Source organism: Anastrepha ludens, chromosome 4, assembly GCF_028408465.1.
Source record: "Anastrepha ludens isolate Willacy chromosome 4, idAnaLude1.1, whole genome shotgun sequence".
Classification (NCBI taxonomy): Eukaryota; Metazoa; Arthropoda; class Insecta; order Diptera; family Tephritidae; genus Anastrepha; species Anastrepha ludens.
In genome coordinates, this window is record NC_071500.1 from 79,103,746 (window position 1) to 79,130,906 (window position 27,161).

Here is a 27,161-nt window from a genome sequence, read left to right on the forward strand (position 1 = left end):
TTATCTCTGGAAGCTTTCCGTTTTTTGATTTCTAAGTGCTATCGAAAATTTAAAAATCCAAAGATATTGGAGCAAATCGGAATGCCTCGAGACATATCTCCTGTGGTGTACCGTAAAACATGCAGGGTTCTGATCATGAAAAAGCGATTTACGTCTATATTTATCTGGTTTTTGGAAGCATGATATAGGCACATACTTATACTCAGACTAGTACAATCATTTAGTGGCTCTCAAGTGGTTTGAGTAGAGTTCCTTGCACGCGTTGGCTGTACTACAGAAGAGGGAAGCTATCATATCACAGCAGTCCAGTTGGCATTCCATCGAAGAGTTTTATGAATTACAACAATCAATCCTATCTGATAATGGGCGATAATAGTGCGATAGGCAAATTGGAGGAAAATTTCAAGCAGAGGATTGCTGGTCTTAACTACACTTTGATTTTCTGAAAACACACATACGGGAGAGTTTTTAATTGCTTTTACCATAGTTGCGGCGTTGATAGACCTGGAGGTGGACAGTTGCGTTAGTAACTGGGTCATCTCCATGCTAGAAACCAGGATCATCAAAGCTAATATGGGTAATATCAACATAACCATAATCCAAAGGGCGTTAGGCGAGCTTAACTCTTGGGCCACAGGATGTGGGCTAAGTTTAAACCCGCGTAAAACAGAACTTATGCTTTTCACCACCAGATACAAGGTACCAACTTTCACCCTACCAAACATCAACGGACAAACTCTGTCACTATCAACCAGTGCAAAGTACTTAGGAGTAATTCTGGACTCCAAACTTAGCTGGAAGTTAAACGTCGAAGAACGGGTAAGGAAAGCAGAAATTGCTTTATATGCCTGCAAACGTATGCTTGGAAGAAGATGGGGTCTTCAACCTAAGCATACATTATGGCTGTTTAAGGCGGTTATACGACCAATTTTAACGTATGGCTCGGTAGTTTGGTGGAAAGCTCTGGAGAGAGAGTACAATACCAAATTACTCGGCAGAATACAAAGATCAGCCTGTGCAATAACGGTTGGTGCAATCATATCATGTCCTAGAGAGGCTCTCAATGCACTGACACACGTTATTCCAATAGACCTACATATAAAGAAGACGGCAACCATGAGTGCATTTAGGTTAAATGAAGCGGGTCGCTGGAAAGAAAAAACTTATGGTCACGCTAGTCTATTATTGCGACAAACTCAGTTAACCTCGGTGAGGACTGACTACATCGTCCCGATGGTAACGTTCAATAGGAATTTTGCCATACTATTTCCATCTAAAAAAGAATGGAATAAGGGATTCTCTCTAAACACCTTCGATACCACAGTCTATACAGATGGCAGTAAAATGGATTGTGGGGTCGGAGCTGGTATATATTCTCAGAGACTTGGAATTGAAAAATCTGTGCGTCTCCCTAATACCAGTAGCGTCTTCCAAGCGGAAGTACTAGCAATTGGGGAAGCCTGTAGGTTACTAATCGCAGATTTCTCTTTCAAGGGCAATATCGCTATTCTTTCGGATAGCCAAGCTGCAATCCAGGCGCTGGATGCGACTATAACAACCTCTAAAGTGGTGGAGCAAAGTAGGAATAGCCTCACCAACTTGAGTGAAAACCATAGAGTAACCTTAATTTGGGTCCCGGGACACCGGAACATAGAAGGTAACGAAAAAGCTGATGAACTGGCAAGAGGGGGATCTGCCATGAATAGCGCTCTTGCAGTACCAGTACTCACCCCACTAGGTGCGGTCAAGAATGCAATTTCCCTAAAATACCTTCGAATTGCAGAGTGTAGATGGAGAGACCAGACGAAATGCAAAATCAGCAGAACGTTATGGCCCACCTACAACCTCAAGCAATCGTCGACATTAATAAACATGAAACGACGGGACACCTGTAGACTTACGGCAGTCATAACTGGCTTCTGGTCTATCGGAGAACAAGCCGCCAAAATGGGCATCCCTCACAACACATACTGTCATAGTTGTAAACAACCGGAGAAAAAAGAAACAATCTTCCATTTTCACTGTGAATGCCCTGCCCTATGGAAGGACAGAATGTCAACCCTGGGCAAACCGCTGTTCGAGAGTCTCGAGCAGCTGTCTGGCTTAGACGTCAACAACCTAATAAGGTTCCTAAACCGCACAGACTGGATATAGTCCTGCTGCAAATAACTGTTAAACAATTTGGTAACGAGGATGTGGCAACAAAATGGTGCGGAAGCGCTAGTTGGATTCTGGATGAATCACCACTCTAACCAACCAACCAACCAACCATAGTTGCTAATTATGTAATATTTCCCAAAATATTACAGCTCTAGCGTTAATTCTTTGCGAACTTAAGGAAATTAATGCATAAACTGCAGCAAAAACTTAAAAAAATAAAAGTAGCATATTATTTTCATTATTTTGTATAATTTTTATTATTTTTATTTATTGTTTTCGGTAATTTTAATGTTTTTCTTTATATTTACGAACCTCAAAGTAATTTTTTACCATGCCACTATTTCAAAAATCCAATTTCCTATGATACAAAATTTTTATTTTGAAAACCATAATTCCTTAAAATGACTTAATTTGCAATATTCGCAAATTGTATTTTTCTTTTGTTGTTGTTGTTCATCCTTGCTGTAAATCCGATTACGAAACTCCCAGTGCAGCTGAATTGCAAATTGAAATCGCTTGACTGCAATGCAATTTGCAATATGATGCGCTAAAATTGTTGACGTTTTGACAGTTTTGATGCGACAATTTGTGTGGTGTTGTTTTTATTGCATTTTGTTGTTGTTGTTTTTATTGTCTATATGCCGCGTGTGGCACATAATCACTTTGCCGGTGACTTGCGGTTGCTGTTGTAGCCAATTGCAAAAAGTGATTGTCACTAGATTTGCATTCAGCTGTGGCAATATCACCGTTACTGTCACTGTCTATGCTACTGCCACCAACACATAAACATACTTATGTACGTAAGTATTATAGTATGCAGATGCCGCACTGCGACTTGTCATTCGGCAAAAAGTTTTTAATTGCCCAAATAATGGGAACAATGAACCGCAATGATTGAGTGACTTTGCGTGCAATTGACTTTGGCGAGGTGGGTGAACTAAGGTAGTGGGTGAGTTTTGGAGTTTGAAGCAAACCACAACGTGGTTGGAAATTTTCTTTATTAAGATTAGAATTTCAGATTTTGAAATATAGTATGGCAAGTGGGAATAGATTTTTATAAAAAATTATAATAAAAAGATACGCAATCATATACATTTACACGTACATATGTACATAGTAGAAAGAAGCCTATATTTATTAGTACGTTATATGAATGCTGTAATGGCAAATGACCAGTACCATTACACGCACTGTGATAAACATCTTCTACAGAAAATATGAACATTTTTATCTTGTCTTATTTGGTTTAAATCTCACTATATTGTTGCATTTCCTTTAGTTAACCCCTACTATTGTTTTCAATACATTCTCATAAGTACAAATGTATGAGTGTTGAAAACTTTAATATCCAAATCTCAAGTCACTGCTTGACATTTCCTCTTCTCAGTGGCTCCTGAAACTAAAAATTAAAAAATTAGATGTCTTGCAATATTACCGCAATAACCACTTATGTGGACCAGCGCCAAAAGCAACACGATATTAAACAATAAATTAATTAAATTAAAAAAAGTGCTCTTAGTGGTATTCACTCTACGGAGAAAATATGCAAAATGAATTGGAATCGGAAACATATGTATGTATATTATGTAAATGTTAGAAGTATGGTAAACTAGACATGAAGGTCTATCCAATTGTCAAAAAATTTTCTGTGATATTTTCTTGATGAAATGTGGTAATAAAAGATACAAAGCACTTAAAACGTAAACTCAAGAACATTTTTTTAGTATGGAAGAACTTTCTAGTTTGGGATATTTTTAGAGCTAACTATCTATCAATGATTTTGGAGCCTGGAGGAGGGTGTTTGTAGGTATTGAAATGAATTGAAATTCTTAAAGCCAAATATACAACAGATATTTTATTCATAATTTTAGCTATTATTGGAATTGAAGTACCCAGCTTCAGTCAGAGGAAGTGCACAATACAAAGCTTTAAATGTTTTTCAAGCTTTGAACCAAAGTGCTCGAGTCAACCTGTCGAAACAGCACGCTTCCTGGGTGTTACGAACAGTCTGGCAGCACGGTCAATAGATAAGATAGATGAAATTCTTGAAAAACAAACTGATTTATCAAACCCCAACAGATTAGATGCGAAACCATAATTCGCATGCCGAAAGAGCGAAATGCAAAATAAACATTTATTTTGTCACCGATTCGAGTAAGAAAAAGAGGACGCCTGCGAAAGAGATGGTTAGATGCCTTTGAATTAGATCTTAAGGAAATCCACGTACACAATTGCAGAGATGAAGCTATGGATAGAATAAAGTATAGAAAAATTGTTGATAAAGCTATGGCCCCCCACGGACTGTGAAGTTAAGAAGAAGATCCACGAACACGTGACATTGATGCAGGCGGCCTTAGGTTACACCATTGTAGGGATCACTACTTAGTAACAAACTGCAAGCACATTTATTTCTTACAACAGCCCGAACTGCGTTGTGGCTGCGTCTAAAATTTAGAGCGCAAAGAAAAAGACCGTCAGCAGTATTTCTTTGAAATGTAAATGTTTTAGCATAAATATCACTTGATATATCAAAGTTATGAGCATTACCCATCGTCGATCAAGCTGTAAAAATCAAGAAATAATAATCATAAAAACATAAAAATAGCTGATTGGAATAAACCCCGACGAGATAAACATCTGATCCGCTTGCGGAGAAAGCGTCACATACTACCAATCAACTTTTCGCAAGCGCTTGCAGCCCATGATCTTAAAACCAGAATTATTATTGTCAAGGGCTGCAGACACTTTTCATATCTTGCCCACAGGCTCTCAGAGCGGTAAAAGAATGAAGGTGCGTATAAATGACAAGAAAAAAAAGGTGAGAACGAATATTCGTACCAAATTTGTAAGAATTGCCTCCCATCTAGGCCAGAGCAAGCTTAAAACTTAAGGGAGGCTGCATTGCCAGCTGTGAGGAATTTAGCTGCCCACCATTTATCAGGTAGTTTGTACGTGTTTTGGAAAGTTTAGGTCCCAGTTGTGTTTCAGTTTCCCTTCTTCTCTATTTCACTTTAACTTCTCGAGCGTACCAAAATTACTTCACATAATGAACACCACTAATATGCCCAGCACAACTAAGCAATTGCATTCGAGTACAAAGCTTGAACTGAGGAGAAGTGATGAGTGACTTGATTTCCGCTCATTATAAATGTAAATTTTTCGACATGTAAATTTTTTACGATGTTACGTCGAAGATCTTGTGGACATGTGGAGTTTGAGGTAAATTGTCTGAAACGCTTATAATATTATTCGCTTTCACAGCAACAGGGGAAGTTTGAACACAAGAAAAAAAATTGCAAATAAATGTATGACATGAAGCCACGGCGAAGAAGAGAATACCAACAATTCAGAATTGTTAACGTAATTGACAAAAAACTATTCACTCTTTGGCACAAAGAGGGGCGTACGAATTTATGTTAATAGTTTTTATTTGTTTCGAACTTAAAATGTTAAAAACTTGTTCCACTTTCGGAAGAACAAGTGCACACACATATGTACATACCAACATACACACATAGTTGTTGATGAAGCCATAGAAAAAGGTCTGCTGCCTCGCACATTCTTTAAGGTTGTCAGGCAATTGCTGGCCTGTTTTCAGTGACATCTCATTGAAGTAAATTTGGTCTGTGACTAAGACGCGGGCGGGTAAGATGAAACATCACTAAATAGAGTTGAGATATATACATTACTTACAAACATATGTGTATGTAAGTACATTTATTTGCAGTAAAACTCAGCTATTTATTCATTGTACATGGGGCTAGTCAGTCCATTTCTACTTTTGAGTTACTTATTAATACTCGTATGTAGGCATGTGAGAATGTTTGCATGTGAGTTTTCAGAAAACAATGCTTTTCAGTTGCGCATTTGATTGCTTCCGCGACTTGTATGGCCCATTTCCGCCGCAACCAACAACACTAGATAATTTGTAAATGCTAATTAGTGAGACCAAAAAAAACCTATCTGTCGTCAAATAACTCCATATGTATGCACATTGTACATATGTATGTATCTACTTGCAACTACAAACTACAAAGGCAAGCCAAATGCGCCAGACATTGCCCTGATCAGCGAATTTCAATTAAATACTCGTAGTAATGCTCATATAAGTAAATTCACGTCTAAGTAATATTTATTCGGCAAATCATAGATATTCTATGTTAGTTGTAAAATATTTACAGCGCATACTCGTAACCTTATTAGTGCAAATATGCGTAAATGAGTGAGGTGGTTACTTGAATTTCATGAATATACGAGTATATTGAGTAAAATGATCTCATCTCAATGCCAAGTATTGATTGTTTATGCAAATTTGCTGTTAAATTCAAAAATGCGTGTGAAAAGATGAAAGCAAGCCGCAAAAATTTGAATTTGGTTTGGTTACATGTGTACATACATACATATCTTCTTATATACACATGTACGCAAGCATGCATATGAGGGTCGCTAAATAAATTTTGACAATACATGAAAAACACTTATTTTAATGTTCATAAGTAAAAAAGCCACTGATGCAAAGTTTCAATTCTGAAACAATTATCTGAACGACTAGTTTTTCTGGTTTCATAACACCTAAATACTCCCGCAGGGGTATGAAAGTTGTCACCTAATTTTTTTTTTTTAAATACGTTAAATTATTGGTATTTGCTGAACAACTGCTAGGAATTACTGCTTAGAAGTCATGATTTCTTTCTCTATTTTGTATTATTTGAAAAAAAAACTAAACACATAAAATTTATTAATCGTAATACCAAATATCTTTGGGAGCTGGATACCAAATATATTGCCCAAGACGATGGTTTGGAAGGTGGACCCCACCATAGCTGCGTATTGAGTGGTAGTAATGCGACGTATATTGGGGTGCTTCTTATTCTCCAACTTACGAGAAGTAGCAGCGTGAACTTGACATTCATATCTATCACCTAAAGAACGAATGCGTGATTATTTCTATTTGTTTAGATTGATAAAAAATCTGAATACATATAATACCTTTTGCAAATTGGTAACGACTCAACATTACATTAAAAGTGCAAAAAAAAATAATGTTTTCTATGTTTTAGAATATAATAAATTTATGAAATTTGGCAAAAATTAAAAAAAAAAAAAATGTAATATAGGTGCAATAAAAGGTTAGGTTAGGTGCAGTAAAAGGTTGAAGCGATTGTCCACTGTGGGACACACTCAGACTCATAGCTCATTTTGGTGCTACATGGGGAACTAGGTGAAACAAACGAGAAATAGCTTCTATTATTTGGTGTTTCACGACCGGAGTTTTGACTCGGGGGCGCACCAACCCATTTGGCTACGTAGTCCACATTATAGGCTACTAAGTAATTTATTGCGCTATAGTGAATGGATGTGGTCTAGCGTGCCTGACAGCGCGCCTATAACTGAAGGCTTCTAATAAATTTGAGCACTTCTTCTGGCTTTTTGCTCCATATAGGTTCAAATGCATCCAGAGTCACACAGTCAGCTGCACATTCGCAGAGGATGTGTTCTGGTGTTTTATGACCCAGCTTATTTCAACGATAGATGCTTGATTTCACTACTTCTAGTTTCTGTCCTAATTATAAAGAAGACTACAATGCCACGGGAAAGTGTCCAATAAGTAGTGAGTATTCGTAAGTCTTTCCTATACAGATTTAAGAGCCTATTTGACAGTTCTTTAAAAGAAAAGATACATTGTTTTGCCTGTCTCTGTTTTGTTCTTTCTATCCAGTGTCAAATGAATTTCGTGTTGTCCCAATCACTGATAATTTCCTTTATGTAAGCTTTGGTGGGCGCGCAAAAGGGTTCTGGTCCATAGAATTTCGCTGTAGCGTCTAATTTCGCTACTTTATTAAAGAGTTAAAAAAAAAAATACATCGCAATAGCTCTAACTCAATGAAAACGAAAAGTTTTAGTGGATATTGCTTTTACTTGATTAAATAAAGATCTTTATTGATTTATAGTTATGCATCATATCAACATGATTCTCGAATTAATTTACTTACTTAATTAAATCTTCTCCTCTTTCGGAGTATTAATTCCGAATGGATTGCTAAATTTTACAATTTATTTTAGCTTAAAGAAACACACTCATTCTTAATTTTTTTGACTAACGCAAGAAGGGAATTAGTTTTCGGATGTACTCGTTTATATCAGTTTAAAGAAAAAAATCTTTTACTGGGAAATGTTTAACGATCAAAAAATTATAATCAAATACTCGTTTTTTTAATGATGAGTTCAAGTGCAGTAGCGGAAAATGTGTCTCTGTTTTAGTATAAAATTAAAAGCCAAGTGCACCAGTGAATCGAAACTTTGCGGCCAAACTCGGAGAGACGACCAGTTTCTATTCAAAGAAACTTCTGTTACTAATTAATTAGCCACACACAAATTCAAATTAGGAATAGCCAATTACTGCTTAATTTACAACGAATTTGTGTGAGATTCTCTAAGCAACCCTGTCAAGTATGTTCAATGAGAAGAATAAAGCGTTTGTTCAATGATAAAACGAAATGCCAAAAGATGAAGAAGACCATCAGATAAAAGTGATGGTAAGTAAATGGCAACAAATTCAATAAGAAAGTATATTCCATGGTAAACAAAAGTTATTTTAATTTAATTTAACAGCTTCCACACAGGCCTTTAAGCTGCATTTTGCTGTAATACTGCTAGGGGCAATATCTACTCCTTTTTTTAAAATAAGTCTGGCTGTAATCAAAACTTGATCGTATTGACTGTCAAAGTTCAGTATATCTATTATAAAATAATAAAACTTGCCCTAAAGTTAAGTTTTTCTCTATTTTCAACACATTAAATTTTTCACAAGATCAAAATACTTTCAGCTGTAAATACTAATTGTAATGCTAATGGATGTGTGTGAGCACCAAACTGAGTGAAGCGATTTAAAGTTTAATCGCCTCAGCTAACTAGTCTGTTTGAACATAAACTTAGTCTCGCTATTTACTGGCACCACCTTGTATCCACCGCTTAAATTAAAGAATGTATAAACTAACTGGGTAAAACATTAATGGTATTTGCAACGTCTATAAGCATAAAAATTAAGACTCATAAAATTGGTGAAGTATTTTGAATAGCTTTTATCTCGGTTGAAGAAAACTGTATCTTACTCACTCGTTTGACAACTTCAACATGTTATTTTTGAGGTATACTAAATATAATAATTATAATATTTTAAATAATAAATATTTTACAGTTTTTATTTGATAAAGGCTAGAATGCAAGCCAGGCAGCTGAAATTATGAATGGTGTTTATGGTGCCGATAATATAACAGCTAATTACGTACAATTTTAATTTCGTCGATTCCATTCAGGTATTTGTGATGCTAAAGAAAAAATGTCAACACGTCGATAAAATCACAGAAATAATTGAAGTTGACCGACATGTTAGTAGCATTGCCCCGGAGCTAAAAATCGTTCATAAAAACAGTTTTAAGCCATTTGTCAAAATTTTTTCGCAAAAATAATGAATTTCTTTTTCTTCAAACTAATATTTCTAGTAAAGTTTTATTTGTGGAGATCAAACCTAAAACTATCTCGGAAGCCTTTTGTTGGTATTGTTGAAGCACTCATAAAGAGACAGTGAATAGTTTTAGAGATATCGCAAAATGCCACTTTTATAAATCGCGATGACGCTGCTAAAGAGTACTCAAAAAAGTTGGTTTGCAGAGCTTATTAGGAATAACCATATATATTGTAATTATCATAATATATATATATATATATACATATATACTGTATATATCCTCTATAAATAATAATAATAAGAATAATATTTAAAAAATGTGAAAACTTAAATTTCCTATTAAAAAAAATTGTATGCGTCGGTTTTGTAACGATTTTTTGGGCAAACATTTTGAGTCTTGCTCTGAATTAATTAAGACCTTTTAGAGTTAATGGTGCCCTTCGTTTTGTCAGATTGACTCTCGATTGCGAGATAAGGGTATTTGAAAATTAGTTTTGAGGCCACTGAGATCTCAGTTAGAAACAACCTAACATTATAATTTTTTAAAGTGGATAAAAGAAACAAATAGAAAAAGCGTTTTCCATATATTTCAATATTTTTATTTTATTTCAATAAGCACTAAGCACAGTCAGTTTTGAGGCTACATATTAGGCCGGGTCGATTTGTGGGGAGGCAAAAAAAATCGCCCATCGCTCTGTGAAAATCATATTCTAGGGATCAAAATAAGAAACTTTGCCGAAGGAACTATACCTCTAAAACGAATTCTGATGCCCCCCAATTTGGGTCGAACTTTTTAGTTTCTTTTCTCATGTAAAGGCCAAAAATGGTGATATCTTGAAATTATTGTATGGGGAACCCCCCCCAGGGGAGTTCCAGGGGGTGTGCCACTGGCATGGGTGGGTCGGCCGTCCGAAGTTAGTGGGTGTTGGTCATACATTTGGACTCGATTGGAGCACTCTAAATGGGTCAAAGTGGGATTTTTCGTTCGACGACTCAAATTGGGGGACATCAGAATTCGTTTTAGAGGTATGGTTTCTTCGGCAAAGTTTCTTATTTTGATCTCTAGAACACGATTTTCACAGAGCAATAAGCGATTTTTAAATCGACCCGACCTACTACATATACTGCTAAAATTTTGCACAGAACTGTTTTTCAATACAACCCCAGTTACTTCTAAAAATCATCAAGATCAGGCCACTTTAAAATATGTATATCGCCCAACGGCCTGAGGAAAATTTTCAAATACTGTTGTCAATAAAACTGGAGCCAATCTGCTGAAACGAAATACGTCATTCAATTTAAAGTACCTCAATAAAGTAAGGTTCATATCATAATCTCTGCCGAAATTTTTAAATCACACGGTGTAATCTCTGGCATTATTATTTTATAACAAATATTATTCTGATCAAAAATATGCAGAATTTATACGTTTGAGCTTTCCTATAGCAAATGCACTCGGAAAGAAAAATAATAATAGGTAAGAAAAATACCTCTACTTTCTTCTTGACTTGCGTATATTTTCTGCATACATAATTTTAACAATAGAGCAATTTTTATTTTAAAAAAAGTGATTTCTTAAAATTTATCGGAAAAAGGGCACCCCATACCTTTCTAAAAAATTATTGATTTTATCAAGCTAACCCGACGTTAGCTAACCGACCTCTCGTGAACATTGGAAGCACGGCCCTTAGTCAATTCAGCGTCGGCGTGTTGTTCATAACGAAATGACAACAACAACAACCATAATACGTCCGAATATCGAAGTTGAAATCTGCATTTCCACATGAATAAATCTACATAAATAACTTTTATTATTTTATTTTGTTTTATTAAGTAAAAACAAAAGTTTTATGTGCACTGATGCATAGAAAAGAACAATTAACACTTTGCTCCGAAATTAACATTCATTAAATTACATTGAAGAGTACATGGAAAAGCGATAGACAAAACATGTTAAAGATTTAATTATAACAATTTCAGTGAAAACTAGGTTCAAGTGCAATGCCAAATGTGCATAACTATATACATATACAAGTATACATGTACATGCATTTAAATAGAATTGACAGAGCGTGACGCATTTGCAATAATGAGTCATGGCACTACGTGGGGTAATAATATTGCAATAATACTCGAAACCTAAATATCGAAAAACACCAGTGACCTTTTCAAAGCTTGATACTCGTGTGACATTGAGTAAAGTAAATTGCTTGGCTGACTGATGTCTAAAAAAAATATATATATACATATATAAATCAAAAATGTTATTCAAATTTCGAAAAATGTAATTCAAAGGTTCTATATGCAGTTAGACTAATGTCAGCATTCTAAGAAATTTTAAAGAGGCAATTATTTCGATATAAATCTTTAATGCCAAATCATTGAATCATTGAACCTTGAATCTCACAATTTTTGTAATTTTAATTATAAACCTACATCTCTGTTATTTTTTCATTAAAGCTTAATATACAAGTAGAAAACAATTCCGGATGGGGTTGTCAGAAAAAAAGTACATGAATAATATTAGAGGACGTAATTGTTCGGTAAGAAATCGCTGATTCACGGACTTGAGCTGAAATATTTCCTGCAATATACATATGTATGTATGCATACTAGGCCGGGTCGATTTGTGGGGAGGCAAAAAAATCGCCCATTGCTCTGTGAAAATCATATTCTAGGGATCAAAATAAGAAACTTGGCCGAAGGAACCATACCTCTAAAACGAATTCTGATGTACCCCAATTTGGGTCGAACTTTTAGTGTCTTTTGTGGGAAGGCAAAAAAATCGCCCATTGCTCTGTGAAAATCATATTCTAGGGATCAAAATAAGAAACTTGGCCGAAGGAACCATACCTCTAAAACGAATTCTGATGTCCCCCAATTTGGGTCGAACTTTTTAGTTTCTTTTCTCATGTAAAGGCCAAAAATGGTGATAAATCGACCCGCCCTAATGCATACATATATGCATATATGTATATCCCATCTGTAAATTTAATAGTGAAGTTAGTAACCTTGCAAGGTGAATTTTTCGTGAATTGAAGTTAAGAAGTGAACAGTTATTTGCATTTAAATACTCGTGCTTAAGAACATTTTGAAAAAAACAAAATTCAGAAGAATGCAAAAATATTTAATTCTGAAAATTACGTTATTAAAGATGGAATAATTTAAGCAGCTTTTAACTTTTGAAAATCGCGAGATGCTAAGGATTGCTCGACTTATAGATGTCACATGAATTAAAAGTGAAAAAGTTCCATGATGTTTACTAGCCTCACATATATACACGAAGAAGCACGTATGTAGATAAAGTCAATTTAAATTATAATCGAACGACATGCATTTATCTGGCCAAATTTTACACAGCTCGAATAGCTCTACCGGCCGTCCATCGGCTCCCGCGGCTTAAATAGTTCTTCTTGAGCCGCGTTTTCACTAGTCGCACTTGGTCATGGGCGTGTAGCGGTCCCGTCGTCAATGATTGGGTGATCGAGATTTTCACATTCTCTGTGACAGTTGTCACACAAATTTTTATTCATAGAAATACATTTAAAGCACGGATTTGAATGGGCTAGCCATCATAAAGATATGGACTGCTTAAAAATTATTTTCTTGACAAAGCATATTTTTTTCTTTAAATAGTCTTTTGAGCCACGTATGGTCCAGTCGCAGTACTTGGATATTGTTGCATTTCTCCGAAAATTGAAATGTTCAAAGAATGCTAAAATTTTGTACTGTTGGAGTTTGGGTCTGTTTTTAGAAGCTGATTTTTTCCAGCTTAACAGATTCAGCCTTATCGCGAACTCCATGACTCCATAAATGACATTATGATATGATACAAAAAGAAAGACTCTGCATTTTTATTACATGGAGTTTTGAATAAGGCCGACTATATTTTGTTTTTCATTTCATTAGAAATCGACATAAAAGTATAGGTCTGTCCATTAGTAAGATAAAATCCGAACACAAATCTCAAATTGGAAGAGAAGCGAAGGATTCACGTTATAAATATGATTACATATGCCGTTATGGGTTTTCATAAAGGGCAGTAATGTTCAACGTGAATACTGATCTTGAGACATGATGTATCACCACTTACTGTCTTGCTGGGAATAAAGGAAGTGGGTGATCTGACTCTCCTAGAGGGGGTCCTAAGCCTGACAATCTTATACCAGTATTTTTTGTCGCGGTCGCTTAAAAGAAAATATTTTTAGTGGGTATCGAAATCGGGGTCAGACGAATGTAATTACATACGTCGTACGTCGATCATATTTGACACTTGTGAACTAGACAGCTGCTGCATGCGAAATATTTCCATTAGTCAAAATAATTTTTTGTATTTAGTGAAAAAGTTATTCAAAAACAAAATTGAATGATTAGGTAGGTAGGTAGGTTTGGCAGCCGCATCGCACATAGAGACAACGATGCCACTTAGACGACGGAATGGGTCCGTTGTGAGCCGCGGGGGCTGGGCTACATTTCCCTTTCCATATTGAACCATCCTGAGCTTTTGACAAAGCGTAAAAAGTTGTTGATACCTAAAGTGCATAGATTATCTATATTCGTTAAGAAGTAGGATTTTAAAAATCGGTTTCTGCTTCTGGCTAGAGCCGGGCATGTGCAAAAAAGGTGTTGAATTGTTTCCAATTCCTTCCAATGCGTGTATACGCCTAATCTCCATGATTTCCTATGAGACAATGTCCTGTGAGGGCCCCTACTAAGGTCCTGATTTGAAGTCTACTCAGTTTTATAATACTCTTGGACAGACGTAAATTTAGCCTTGGCCATGTTTGCCCAGGAATTTCGCAGTTGTTAGCGCTAATCCATCTCTGATTTGCAGAATTGATTAGTGCGTCTTTAATGAGAAGCTTACAAGTTGCGAGAGGTATCTCCATAAAATTGAATGATTAATTTTGCGCCATTTTGTATATACAAGCCACTACCATTTATTTATCCAACGCAAGACTGAGTCTTGCTGAGGCCCTATGCTCCCGAGAGGAGTGAACAAGGAAAAAAAAAAACAAAAAAAAAGCAAAGTAATAAAAAATACAGCAGCAGTGTTGGGGAATAATTTTCTTGAGAATTCAGCGAGATTTTTTAAATTTTGAATTTTATGTGGATTCAAGGAAATATTTATTGTTTTGAGCAAATGTTATATCACTGTTGCTGAAATTAGCTCACAAATTACCTGCTATAGCGCCCAAACAGATCGACCGGGCGACTTGATATTGCATGTATACACTTCTAGATTAAATATCATATAACATGATTACAAGATAGAAACATTTAAAATGGAGGGCGAAAGCATTAAGTACTAAATTGTTTGTACCTAGAGAAGAGTGTCGTTTGGGGGTAATACATATAGAAATGCTCGCTTTGATATCCACAAAAGTTTTATAGTTAGCACATTAATATGCACATCTACATTGGAATAAACATGCACACACATATCTACATAACTACGTGTAAGCAAAGACCGGAAATTGCAGTGCAATAACTTCCCAAAGTCATCAATAACCTGCACCAAAAACTTAATATGTATGTATGTATGTTTGCTTAATACCAATGCCAGTATGCCAATGCAAGGGCACAAAAAAGGTTTAGCTCACTTTTTACTTCGCTATATATTTTGTATTGTTTTCAGGGCGGACAGCCATTTGAAGACTTCCATTTGAAGAAGAATGGCAAAGTGCATTACATCGAATGCAGTTTGTTAGAATAAAAAGCCAATGGAGCGAGATTGTTTTCAAATGCAAGCTACCGTTAGTTGCAGCCAGCGATATGCAGCTGCGATATGTCTAGTCCTTGTGACGCCTAGTCTGGCACAAATTGGGTGCCTAATCCATTGCTGTTATCTCTGTGTAGAGGGTGCAGTGTGGCAAAGGAAATGCTGGCATTGGAAAACGTGTTGAAGGTGCCAGTGAATGCAGAATCAACATTTTGGTTGCATCTGCACATGTTTTTTGGCTGATGCAGTGCAATTGTTAGTTCAAAGTTTTATGGCTGAAGTTGATTTATCAGTGGAAACTAAATGGTGGGTGCAGTCATTTGCAATAGATACTTTAGTGCATAGTTTGGAGAACTTTCGATAACCACATATTTGCACATTTTGTTATTATAAATAGCTGAAACTTTTCACGATTAAGATCTTATTGAATATACTACACTATGCTCTCTAACCGCATATGCATTTGCCTGGTATAAATACAAGAGCTAATGGTAGAGATGGGACTACAAAAGGGGGTGTTATATCAGCTCAGACCCAAACAGGATCCCAGAATATTTCTATGCACGTATTTTGGGACAAAACTTTAAAAACAAATTGCATTTAGCGAACCGAGATTCCGTTTAGTGGCGCATATGGAAATTGTCTTGAATTAAATGGCTGAAACTACAAATATACCACTTTGCGTTTGCATTCGTTACTCTATTGGGTCCATAATTAGCACATATTTCTTTGGCCGCCTGCTGAGACTTTTCACCTTGTCGTAGTGGTACTCGTAATTAAGAATACCATATGCCGAATTTTGTCTTTTTATACCCAAGCGTACTCGTGCACAAGAATATTTTGATTTTGTTCACATACCGGTTACATGCAACGGCATAAAGGAATCGATATGGATGGATCGAGACTTATATAAATCAAAGTGCTTACAATGACAAGAAATTGTTTGTCCATCCGTCCGTGCGGACCTTAATTTCAACAAAATTGCATATATTTCAAAGAAACTAAGTACTCATATTGAAAATTCGCTTATGTAATTAAAGATGTATAAAATTTGTTGCATTTTTGAAAATTACCAGGACCACCTTGCATCCTGGTTATTTCCCGATTAGGTACCAATATTTAAAAAAATTGTCGCGAAACGTCATGGAGGTTATCAAAAAGAGAAGAAGCGACTTGAGCGAAATGTCAATGAAATGGCGAAAGAACTGAAAATATCTAACCGTATCATCCGCCGATCTCAAAGTCAAGCCTTACAAGATCCAAAAGGAGTATGATCTCACACCAAAGCAGCAACAAGTCAGTCTTGAGAGAGCGAAGGAGTTGCTTGCTTGGCCGAAAGCGGTCAAATTCCGAACATTGTGTTTTCTGTCGAGAAAACTTTTCAAATTGAGTCATAGATTGGTCACCAGGAGGCAGCACCCACCACAGGTAATGGTTTGGGACGCTCTTCAATTGTTTTGATCGAGCCTGGCGACAAGGTAAATGCTAAATATTATCGGGAAAGTATATTATGTACGTTGCTTTGAAGCCGTGGGTAGACAAACATTTTGGTGGCATACCATGGACGTTTCAACAGGACTCGGCACCATCACACAAAGCTCGAGTGAAACAAGAATGGCTAAAAAACAACGTTCCGAACTTCATAACGTCCACACAATGGCTCTCAAATTCACCAGACGCGAATCCAACGGATTATTCTCCTTGGACCATTTTGAGATTCACTAGTCTCGAGGCGCTGAAACAATCCAGTCTCCGCGAGCAGGCCAAATATCTGCAAGTCATACATATTTGGACAGCTTGCGTTTCGTTTCTGGACGATCTCAAGGTCATAGTCAGGTCATATCGAGCAAAAGCAAATTGATTCTTAGTTTTTTATAATTTTCACATATGTTTTACTTTGTATTGAATAAAAGTAATTTTCCGGACAATATTTATAGCCTTTTTAATTGGTTACATTTCGAGTGCCTAGCCCTGTATATAAAATCAAAGCAAGAACAGCGGTACATCCGTCCTCCAAGAAAATTTTGTGCCTGAATGGTTCATTCGTTTATTTAGATATTGTTGTTGAGATACAAGAGAGATCAAAACCACACATCAAGTGTTCACAAACATTTCCAAGCTTTTTGTCTTTCTGTAAGCTTTTGCAACACAATTAAAATGGATTTTGAAACAAATACTGTGGAGGGTTTAGCCAGAGCTGGTTCGAAGAGAAAAAAAATTTAATGTTTGTTGCATTAACGATTTAGTAAGTGAATTATAAAATGATAACTAAACTAAAAAATAATAACATAATAACAAATAAATTAAGAAATAATAATTATAATTGTTAAATGATTTATAGCTTTGATTTGTGTACAAAAGAGGAATCGAAATTCAAAAATTTGGAAAGTCAAAAACTTAAATGATTTTTTTCCCCATTTTTGGGTATTTGTACAAAGCTTATGGGGTAGCGGGTTGCATTTTCTGAAATGGCTATCCTTGTGCTCATTACAGAGGAATCACGTGCTATGTAAGCGGCGTCAGACATTCGAACGAGTTTGTTTTATTCCAAATCTATAAGGTGTTAAAGTTCCACACTGTCATAATTGGCACATCGTCTTTCTTTTTCTTGACAATCAATTAAATTTTCTGTTTACAATTTTTGAAAAATATTTAAATCCTCTAATATCATTTCAATTGCCTTACATGTTACTTCTATTAAAAAAAGTTAGAAGTCCGCACAAAATGCCCCAAATGAAAAACTTGGACCCCACACTTGTTTCTAAGCTCACTAGCAATATTTCGGGTCGAAATCTGCAGATTTCCGGCTACTTTTCTCAACGAAATACCATTGGCGCGGTCAGATATTTTCCGTGGTCCTCCATTTGCAGGTTTCGGCTTCAGCCTATTTTCATGATATGTTATGCTATAAGTTTGTCTGATTAAATAAAACATTTGATACCTGTTGCACACTTTTTCCTATTGTATAATTATAGATCGACTGAGTCACCTCAAACGATGCCCGTTTTTCACGCATTTTTGGGTTCTTTATAATTTACATACTTTGATATTTTGATTAAAAATCACTTTTATGATCATTTTATGACTGATTAATGACTAACGCATGTGTAACAGCTCAGTGAGGTAACGGTATATCAAATCATCTTAGCAAACGATGCCGAAATTAGATATGGAAAAAAATTTTTTTGACAGCTACGAGAAACATTTATTTTGCTGTTGTATTGGGTTGAGGAATAAATACCTACATAGCGTTTCTATATTTTCTTTTATTTTACAACGATTTGTTTACTGTTTGGCGAAGGGTAGGTATTTATTCGATAGACGTCTTTCTGCTCTACAAAACTATGTTAACTGTATTTTTGAGTTATACAGAATTTTATTAGTTTTGAGGCTTAGAAATGGAATACAATATTTTCAAATTCAATGTTTTCGATACCTGGTATTCTTTGCTTTTCATCGAGGTCAAAACGCTGCTGAAATAGACCGGGTCATTTGCGACCTATATGGAGAAGGTGTTGTGATAAGCGAGTCTACATCATGGAAATGGTTTGCAAAGTTCAAAAATTGCGACCTTGACGTCGATGACACGTCCGGCAGCGGCAGGTACTCTGAATTCGATGAAGAACGTCTCACAGTCGTGAATTGGCGGAAAAATGAACTTCGATCATAAAACGATTCTCAATCACTTTCATCCAATGGGAATTACTTGGGAGCCTGAGTGACTCACGAGCTCAACGAAAAAAAAACAAAGGAATTCGCCTTCAAATTGTTTCTCATCATCTCATCTGCCATCGAGCACCATGCGGTCATAAACAGCGCAGATGAGAAATGGTGCCTATCCAGAAGATACACCACAGCCCAGAGTCAAGCTGGATCTTCATCTAAAGAAGATCATGATATGTGTTGGTAGGACTGAGAAAGTATGGTGCACTGGAAAATGCTCGAAAAGAATGCCACGGTCAACAAGGGGCTCTACATTGCCGAGCTACATCGCGTAAATGAGGCCATTCGACTGAAAATACCAGATCGACATGATCAAACCATACTCCTTCACGACAACGCCAGGCTCCATGTTCACAAGTCAGCAAAGCGTCACTCCAAGAGCTCGAACTTGAGGACCTTCAGCGGACCTTCTCCGGACCTTGCACCGATCGATTACAAACAAACTTCGATAACAAAGAGGTTCTTAAAAACTGGCCCAACAACTTCTTTGACACTAGACCAGCCGATTCTTGGTGGAACGGCATCAACAAATCGGTCGAAAAGTGGGAAGCGGTTGTAAACAGCAACGGCAAATATATAATTGATGAATTTATAGATATAATTATTGTTTTTTGTTTGAACAAAATTCTTCGGTAAAAACGCTACGAACTTATTCCCCGTTCATACTTCACCGTTATGAAGTACTGGTAACTATGTAAGTTAATGAAATAATTTTGAAATGCTCTTCAAATTCATTAAGAAGCGATGGATTTAGTATGTAGGTATGTCGAAACATTTTCTTGATAAACTGTTCGTATGTAAATTTTATTGCGATAAACTTGTAATTCTTCTTACAAAAAATATGTGCGTACGTATGCATGTTAGTCCAGTCAAAAAGATTTACAAAAAGAAAACATGCACTGACACAAGATAGACTGAAAGCTCTATTCACTAGAAACAGTAACGAAAACACTGAATTAGTCGAGACTACCGTAGAAATTGCATATAAGTCCTACTATGCTATAATTAAACTCGCTGATCTTTATCTCCCAATAATTACTCCAAACGTTGCCTCTGTATCAAGCGTACTTTTATTCACTTCAATTGAAAGTGGAATTAAATTCAGCTCAAGTAGGCAAACACAAAAGGGCCAAGGCCGCGAGCAATATCGCTTTTGCGTGACACAAATCGAAAGCCAGTTGGCGACTTGACATTCACGCAACGATAGCACTGGCAAGCAATTAAATCTGTACAAAACGTTGAAGAAAGTTAAATTATAAATATACTAGTATGTATGTACACACATACCAATAAAACATCATAGGCACAAACACACAAGTCGTTAAAACCAGTTAACTGATATTTTTAGATATCCTACATACATATGTGTGTATGTATGTGTGTACGTATGCATGTATGTATGGATTTTCTAAATGTCAACTCACTTGAAAAATCATATAACCCGAATCATACATCCAAAAATCCTCTGGGGTATGGCCAGGTTTACTCAGCTGTATGGCCAAGCAGCGTTGTAATATCAGACGGCAACGTTGCGGTCCACCAGGAGATTTCGTACCCATTGCGATGGTGTTGCTGCTGTTGTTGTTGACTATAAAAATATTGTTGCTTTAAATTCACGCACTGTCAAGAACACAATTTCACTTTCTTATCATTGAATATTTTGATTTCGTATCGAAACACTTAATAATCACGTACTTTTTTTCTTTAAACTCACTCGTGTACTTATTATTGCAATTATTTGTTTGGAGAGCTTTAGTTATGCAGAATTCATTATGTAATGAAACCCGCGTACAACTTATTTCAATTTTTCTGCAAAATTTGGCGAATTCTCAAAATTTATTACTAGCGCTAACCAGTCCACAGGTTCACAATTTCGTTATTACAAAATCATTTTTCAGCGCACCAAAATCTCGTTTGCATCTTCTTGCTGGTTTCTGCAATTTCTCACACCGCTGCACTGACAAAGTGGACACTAGCAACTAGCAGCATTCGGTTGCTCTTGTGGATCCGATTTACTTTTCACATTTTTCACTAATCTTAACGCATGCGCGACACATTTTAAGCTTCCTTTGCTGGTTCGATTCGAAATTGAAAAACAAAAAAATAATGTATATAAACTACGCGAAGAAATATGTATTACTCGCCCACAACACATTCAACAGAACACCGCTACAACGGACAGCGCGCGTCGGTAGATGAATTCGTACTAGCGCCGCCGGAGCGCCGTTCCTGTTGACAAAGTCGGACGAAACAATTCAGCCGCTGCGTTGTCGACTCCACTGATGGGGCGGGCAGCAGCTAGCCAAGGTATAAAGCCGCAACGTGCCAAAAGTCGAAAATCAACAACCAAAAACAACACTAACAAAAATGTGTGCTTAGTCGTAAAGTTGTTGTGGTACTTCAGCCTCAGTTCACTGACGACGACGAATTGTTAAGCTACTTCAGCAATAATGACGACGTCGTTGTAGACGATGCCTGCCATTCGGTACACAATCGTGCTGCGAGTATTTTTGTATCACACTGTGGATGCTATCCAAGAGGTGGCGGCGATGGTGGTTGGAGGTGGTGGAGCTGATGATCGCTACTGTCGTGCATTTACTTGATCTGGAACGAGAGACAAAAAGAGCGAATGAGAGTATGTGAGAGATTGTGAGAGTGTGACTGGGAAAATATATTTCGTTGCAAAAGTAATAAATAAGGCACATGCGCATATGTTTCTTGAGCATTTAATTCTTTGGCAAGAGCGCAATTGAGTTGCTTGGCAAATCGGGAGTACAATTAAATATATTTATGTATGAGCTTAAGAATCTTAAGCTGGCAGTAGCGTCAACGCAAACGTTGACTGCGGATATCAGTGTGCCGAATACTTTTCTCGCACAAAATAAAATCTGCGATCCATTTGGTTGGTGTTGCTGCTGCTCCAGCAGATCGGGTTCACATACTGAATGTGTGATGAGCGACAACCCGAAGCTCACCTTTAAAATTTGCAAAATCAGTAGTTTTTTCTGTTGCTTGATTGAATCTCATACCTGTAAGCTTTGTTTTTGTTGGATTTCTCACGCGCTTTTAATGTAATATAACTTGTGTCTTTCACTGAATATGTGTTTTGTGTTAAGCCACGAAACAATGCACGAGACAAATTGTCAAAAGTAGATGTAGGGAAGCAGAAAATCAGAAACCAAATTTATATGCAACGGTAGTTTTTGATTGTTAAGCCAGTCTTAATTTATAATAGGGCAAACATATTGTACATACATAGTATGTACACATTTTAAGCCTTAGAAATGGAATGACCATAGTTTTTACCTCAGAATTATGTAAACAGGGTGCGTAGTGATTAAGTAAGTATGAACTACTCGCGCCACTTTGCAGTTCACATTTCTTAAAAAATATGGAGCATGTTTTATGGTAGTAGGTATGATATGTTGGTGTTACAAAAACCTTCGATTCCGATTCGTTATTCCTATAATAATACAAATTGTCTTTTCTGTAGGAAGGTTTCTTATGTTTTTAGAAAAGCGCACCCTCTTGTTTTTGCATGTATGCACGTTTTGCATACCTACGCCCCTTATTGTAAGCAGAAGTGGTCATTTAAGGGGGCCTGGTGGTCTAAAAATTTTGAAAAATCGATTTTTTGTATTTTCGATATTTCGAAAGTATAGTGTCTTAAGAATATACAGTTAAATTTTCATGCCGAAATTATCAATATTAGAGCCCATTAACTAGGTAGAGAGCGGTCCGCGCGCTCCTGCACCTAAAACTTTAAAATCATTTATCTCGAAACGACTTTTCGGCCTGTTGTTCTAAAAAAAGCCATTCAACCGAATCGTCTGAAATTTTAATATGTTGTTCCCAACATCAATGGCTATCGCCCGTACTAGAATCATATTATTATTTCAATTGTTTCGTATTTTTTTTTATTAAAAAACTGAAAAATCCATTTTTTAAAGTGTCAAATACAAAGCCGCGCCATTTTGTCAATTTGTTTTTATTCTAGTACGGGACATAGCTACAGTCATACTGTTTAGTAATTTTTTCGGTTTTTGTGTTTCATATAAATAGAAGAGCCAAAATGGACAACACCGTTCAGGTCCAAAAAAAAAAAAATTTAATTTTTGTATGTAAAAAAAGTTAAATAAACATCCGAAAAAATTTAAATATAGTTTTTCATTTTCTGTATTGTAAAAAAAAATCCTGAAAATACCCTAAATATTCGAGCTCTAGACCATCAGGACTCCTTATGCTATTGCCTTTTACTACTGCATGCTCTATTTCTTTGTTATTGAATATATCTCTACAGAATAGGCAACGAATAATTATGTATATCATTGCTTATATTATTTTTCTATCAAATATAATCCATTACACATCCATTTTTCATACGGACACTGAAATTCCCCAAAATTAATAGGTCTATTTATAAGTTCGTGCGGTTTTACAACAGATGGCGTAACTTGATTATTATTCCATCGATCCACATTTCCAAACATTCATTGGAGAGCTACTGTCGTAAGGCACAAACGTCAGTATAAGTTTTTTATTTGAAGCGTAAACAACAATATTTTTACCACACTTGAAAATGTCGAATTTCGTGCCAAATAATGTGTTTTTGCGGGGAATTCTTCTTCATTATTTTAATATGAAGAAAAAAGCAGCCGAAAGTCATCGTATCTTGGTGGAAGTTTATGGTGAGCATGCTCTATCTGAGCGAACGTGCCAGAAGTGGTTTGCACGCTTTAAAAGTGGTGATTTTGGCTTGGAAGACGAAGAACGCGAGGGTGCGCCGCCAAAGTTCATGGATACCGAATTGGAGGAATTGCTCGATCAAGATCCGGCTCAAACGCAAGAAGAGGTTGCAAAAACTTTGGGAGTTGATCAATCAACCATTTCCAAACGTTTAAGAGCCATGGGAATGATCCGAAAGGTAGGCCATTGGGTGCCGTATGAATTGAAGCCAAGAGACGTTGAACGCCGTTTTATGGCATGCGAACAACTGCTTCAACGGCACAAAAGAAAGGGTTTTTTGCATCGAATTGTGACTGGCGATGAAAAGTGGGTCCATTACGACAATCCAAAACGTCGGGCAACGTATGGATACCCTGGCCATGCTTCAACATCGACGTCGGCGCAGAATATTCATGGCCTGAAGGTTATGCTGTGTATCTGGTGGGACCAGCTGGGTGTTGTGTATTATGAGCTACTGAAACCGAATGAAACGATTACGGGGGATGTCTACCGACGACAATTGATGCGTTTGAGCCGAGCACTGCGAGAAAAACGGCCGCAATACGCCGATAGACACGACAAAGTTATTTTGCAACATGACAATGCTCGGCCACATGTTGCACAAGTGGTCAAAACATACTTAGAAACGCTCAAATGGGATGTCCTACCCCACCCGCCGTATAGTCCAGACCTTGCGCCATCCGATTACTATCTCTTCCGATCGATGCAACATGGGCTGGCTGACCAGCACTTCCGTAATTACGATGAAGTCAAAAAATGGATCGATTCGTGGATTGCGGCAAAACCGACCGAATTTTTCACAAAGGGAATCCGTGAATTGCCAGAAAGATGGGAAAAAGTAGTAGTAAGCGATGGACAATATTTTGAATATTAAATTTGTAACCATTTTACGTCAATAAAGTTTCAAATTTCGAAAAAAAACCGCACGAACTTATTCAAAAAAAAAAATTATATAAATGAAAAACCAGAAATATTTATCTCGTTATTGGCCTATGAAATTTTTAATAATAAAATAACGTATATTATTATTAATAGAGAATGACCGAACTGCGGCTATGGCTTGGGCTTCGGCCATAAAAATTCAATTCGGTAGACGAAATGAAAGCCTTCGGGGAAAAGCGGAACTTTGGCCGAACATTTCTTTAAATTTTGTTGGTTAAAAATTGTATAAACTTTTAGTTATTGCAAAATTTTTTGAACACTGGAAAAAATTGCTTTGAAAAAGCTTCTGCTCCTTTATCGAATGAGGCCAATGAGCAAATTTGCTCTCATATTACTTCGACTCTTTAAAATTTTTATTTCAGCTTCGGCCTTAAAAAATCGATTTTCTGTCGTTCTTTAATTATTGTTGATATTTTATAATTTTGTTATTCCACCTAGAAAGTTGCAATTATTTCCTTATTTGTGTGTTGACAGTACTGATTTATTTTGTTGCCCGGTACCGTTACTTGTGGGGAGATCACGCCAAAATCGAAAAACTATCTTACTTTACCAGTTACCAGCCTTATTTAGCTTATTTTAACCGTGATATAAGAAATTAAGATACGTCGTGGGTGCATAAAGTGTGCTGGTTGGTCCAAGGGAGAAATTTAAAAAAAATTACCTTGGGACGCCAGTTCTATACACTGGGTCAACAAATCATAGCGCCGATTGCTGTTTTTATTGAACGCAATTAAAGAGGTGTTCTGAAAAGTTGAAATGAGGTATTTTGTATGTCGATCTGACATCAATAATAAAACCACAGCCCCATTTCGACAATTTACCTGTCCCCGAGTGCCCAGTTTAATGTTTAAAGGAAACAGAGACAGACAGTGACAATTGCGAGGATCAGAATTTTCATAAACAAGGAGATGCCAAGTGGAAAACATTGATATCACAACAAATTTGCGTTCTAGCAACAAATTCGGTGAATTTAGCGAAACAATAAAAGTTTTGTTGGACTCATGTTGTAAAACGGGCTGCAATACGTAGCTAAATTGAAGAAAATCATTCACATTCCAGTTTTTTTCCCAAAAATAAGGGTTCAGTTGGTGATGTTCACGGTGAACGCTTTCATCCAGAAGTCGCTCTGAAAAGCCTTATCAAAGAAAAGCGGAGACCACTATGCTGGTAGTTTACTTTTGGATTCTTTTCAAAACATCAATTAAAGTCAAGATTTCAGTTTGTAAAAAAAAATGTTATTTTAGACATGGCTTCTTATTTGTGATGGAAAACTTTCATCTGCGTTTTCTTATTACATCAAAACCAAAGACTAATATTCACATAGTGTGAAATCGGATAAAATAAAAAGTTGGAATTTTGTATTGCATATAATATTAATTATATTTGTCTGTTCCTCTCTTTCAAATGGCATCCAAATTTGCGCTGAGTGCAAACAAAAAAAACTAATAGTACTTATTCCTAATTTAATTGAAAAAATCCGTTCAATTTAAGCACCGCCTGCTTTGTTTAAGCACTTTATAGCTCCAAACTACTTCTACTTCCAGTAGTTCAGAGAGAACGTAGGTTCGAATCTCGGTGAAACATCAAAATTAAGAAAAAGGTTACTCTAATAGCAGTCGCCCCTCGGCAGGCAAAGACAAACCTCCGAGTGTATTTCTGCCATGAAAAAGCTCCTCATAAAAATATCTGCCGTTCGGAGTTGGCTCAAAACTGTAGGTCCCTCACAAATAGGAGAGGAGCTCGGCCAAACACCAAAAAAGGGTGTACGCGCCAATTATATATATAAAACGTGTGTGGGTATGTAAAGTATGTTCCGGACCGAAGTTAGCTTCTTTGCTATTTAATTTTTATTTTTTAAAATCCAAAAATGATTAAGTGGCTCATGTTCCCACACACCATAATTCAATTCGGACTTTCTGCGAGCAACTCACATCACTATAAGCCGCAGACATTTTATGAAAGTACGGACAAATATGTGAGAAAGCGATTTTGTGTCTTTACTTTTCAGATGTTAATGGCGCCATAGGCATGCGAAGCGAAGCGGTCTCAATTGACGAAGTAGAACTAATTCCCAACCAGAAATTTAGTTCATTAGTCCAGGTTTTCCCTGCTGGGCAAAGCTAATGTAATTATTTTTGAGCGCTCACATAAGCGCACATATCTGAATGAACACTGAGGTCAAGAATCTTTTAAATCATTTTGAATGTGCAGCTTTAATGCGCCAACTTTACGATGTTAGTTGTTACGATATTTTAGCAATTTTCTGTTCTTTTTATTCTATTTTTTCTACTTTATTATGAACATTTTATATTATATTTATAAATGTAGATCTATCTAGCTTTGAGCTTAATTATACGTATGCCTGCTTATACTCGTACATATTTTTTTATAGTTTTCGCG

General features: G+C 36.4%; 1 protein-coding gene across 4 annotated transcripts in view; it reads right to left on the minus strand.

Moving 5' to 3' along the window:
- LOC128859955 (uncharacterized) overlaps positions 1–27,161 on the minus strand; it is a 451,250-nt gene that overhangs the window by 145,922 nt on the left and 278,167 nt on the right. For all 4 annotated transcript variants that reach the window (XM_054097133.1, XM_054097132.1, XM_054097131.1 and 1 more), the window contains one exon: positions 20,498–21,677. In XM_054097133.1, coding sequence (XP_053953108.1) covers positions 20,498–20,632 — 135 coding nt within the window. In that variant the 5' untranslated portion in view covers positions 20,633–21,677. The remainder of the gene's footprint in view (positions 1–20,497; positions 21,678–27,161) is intronic.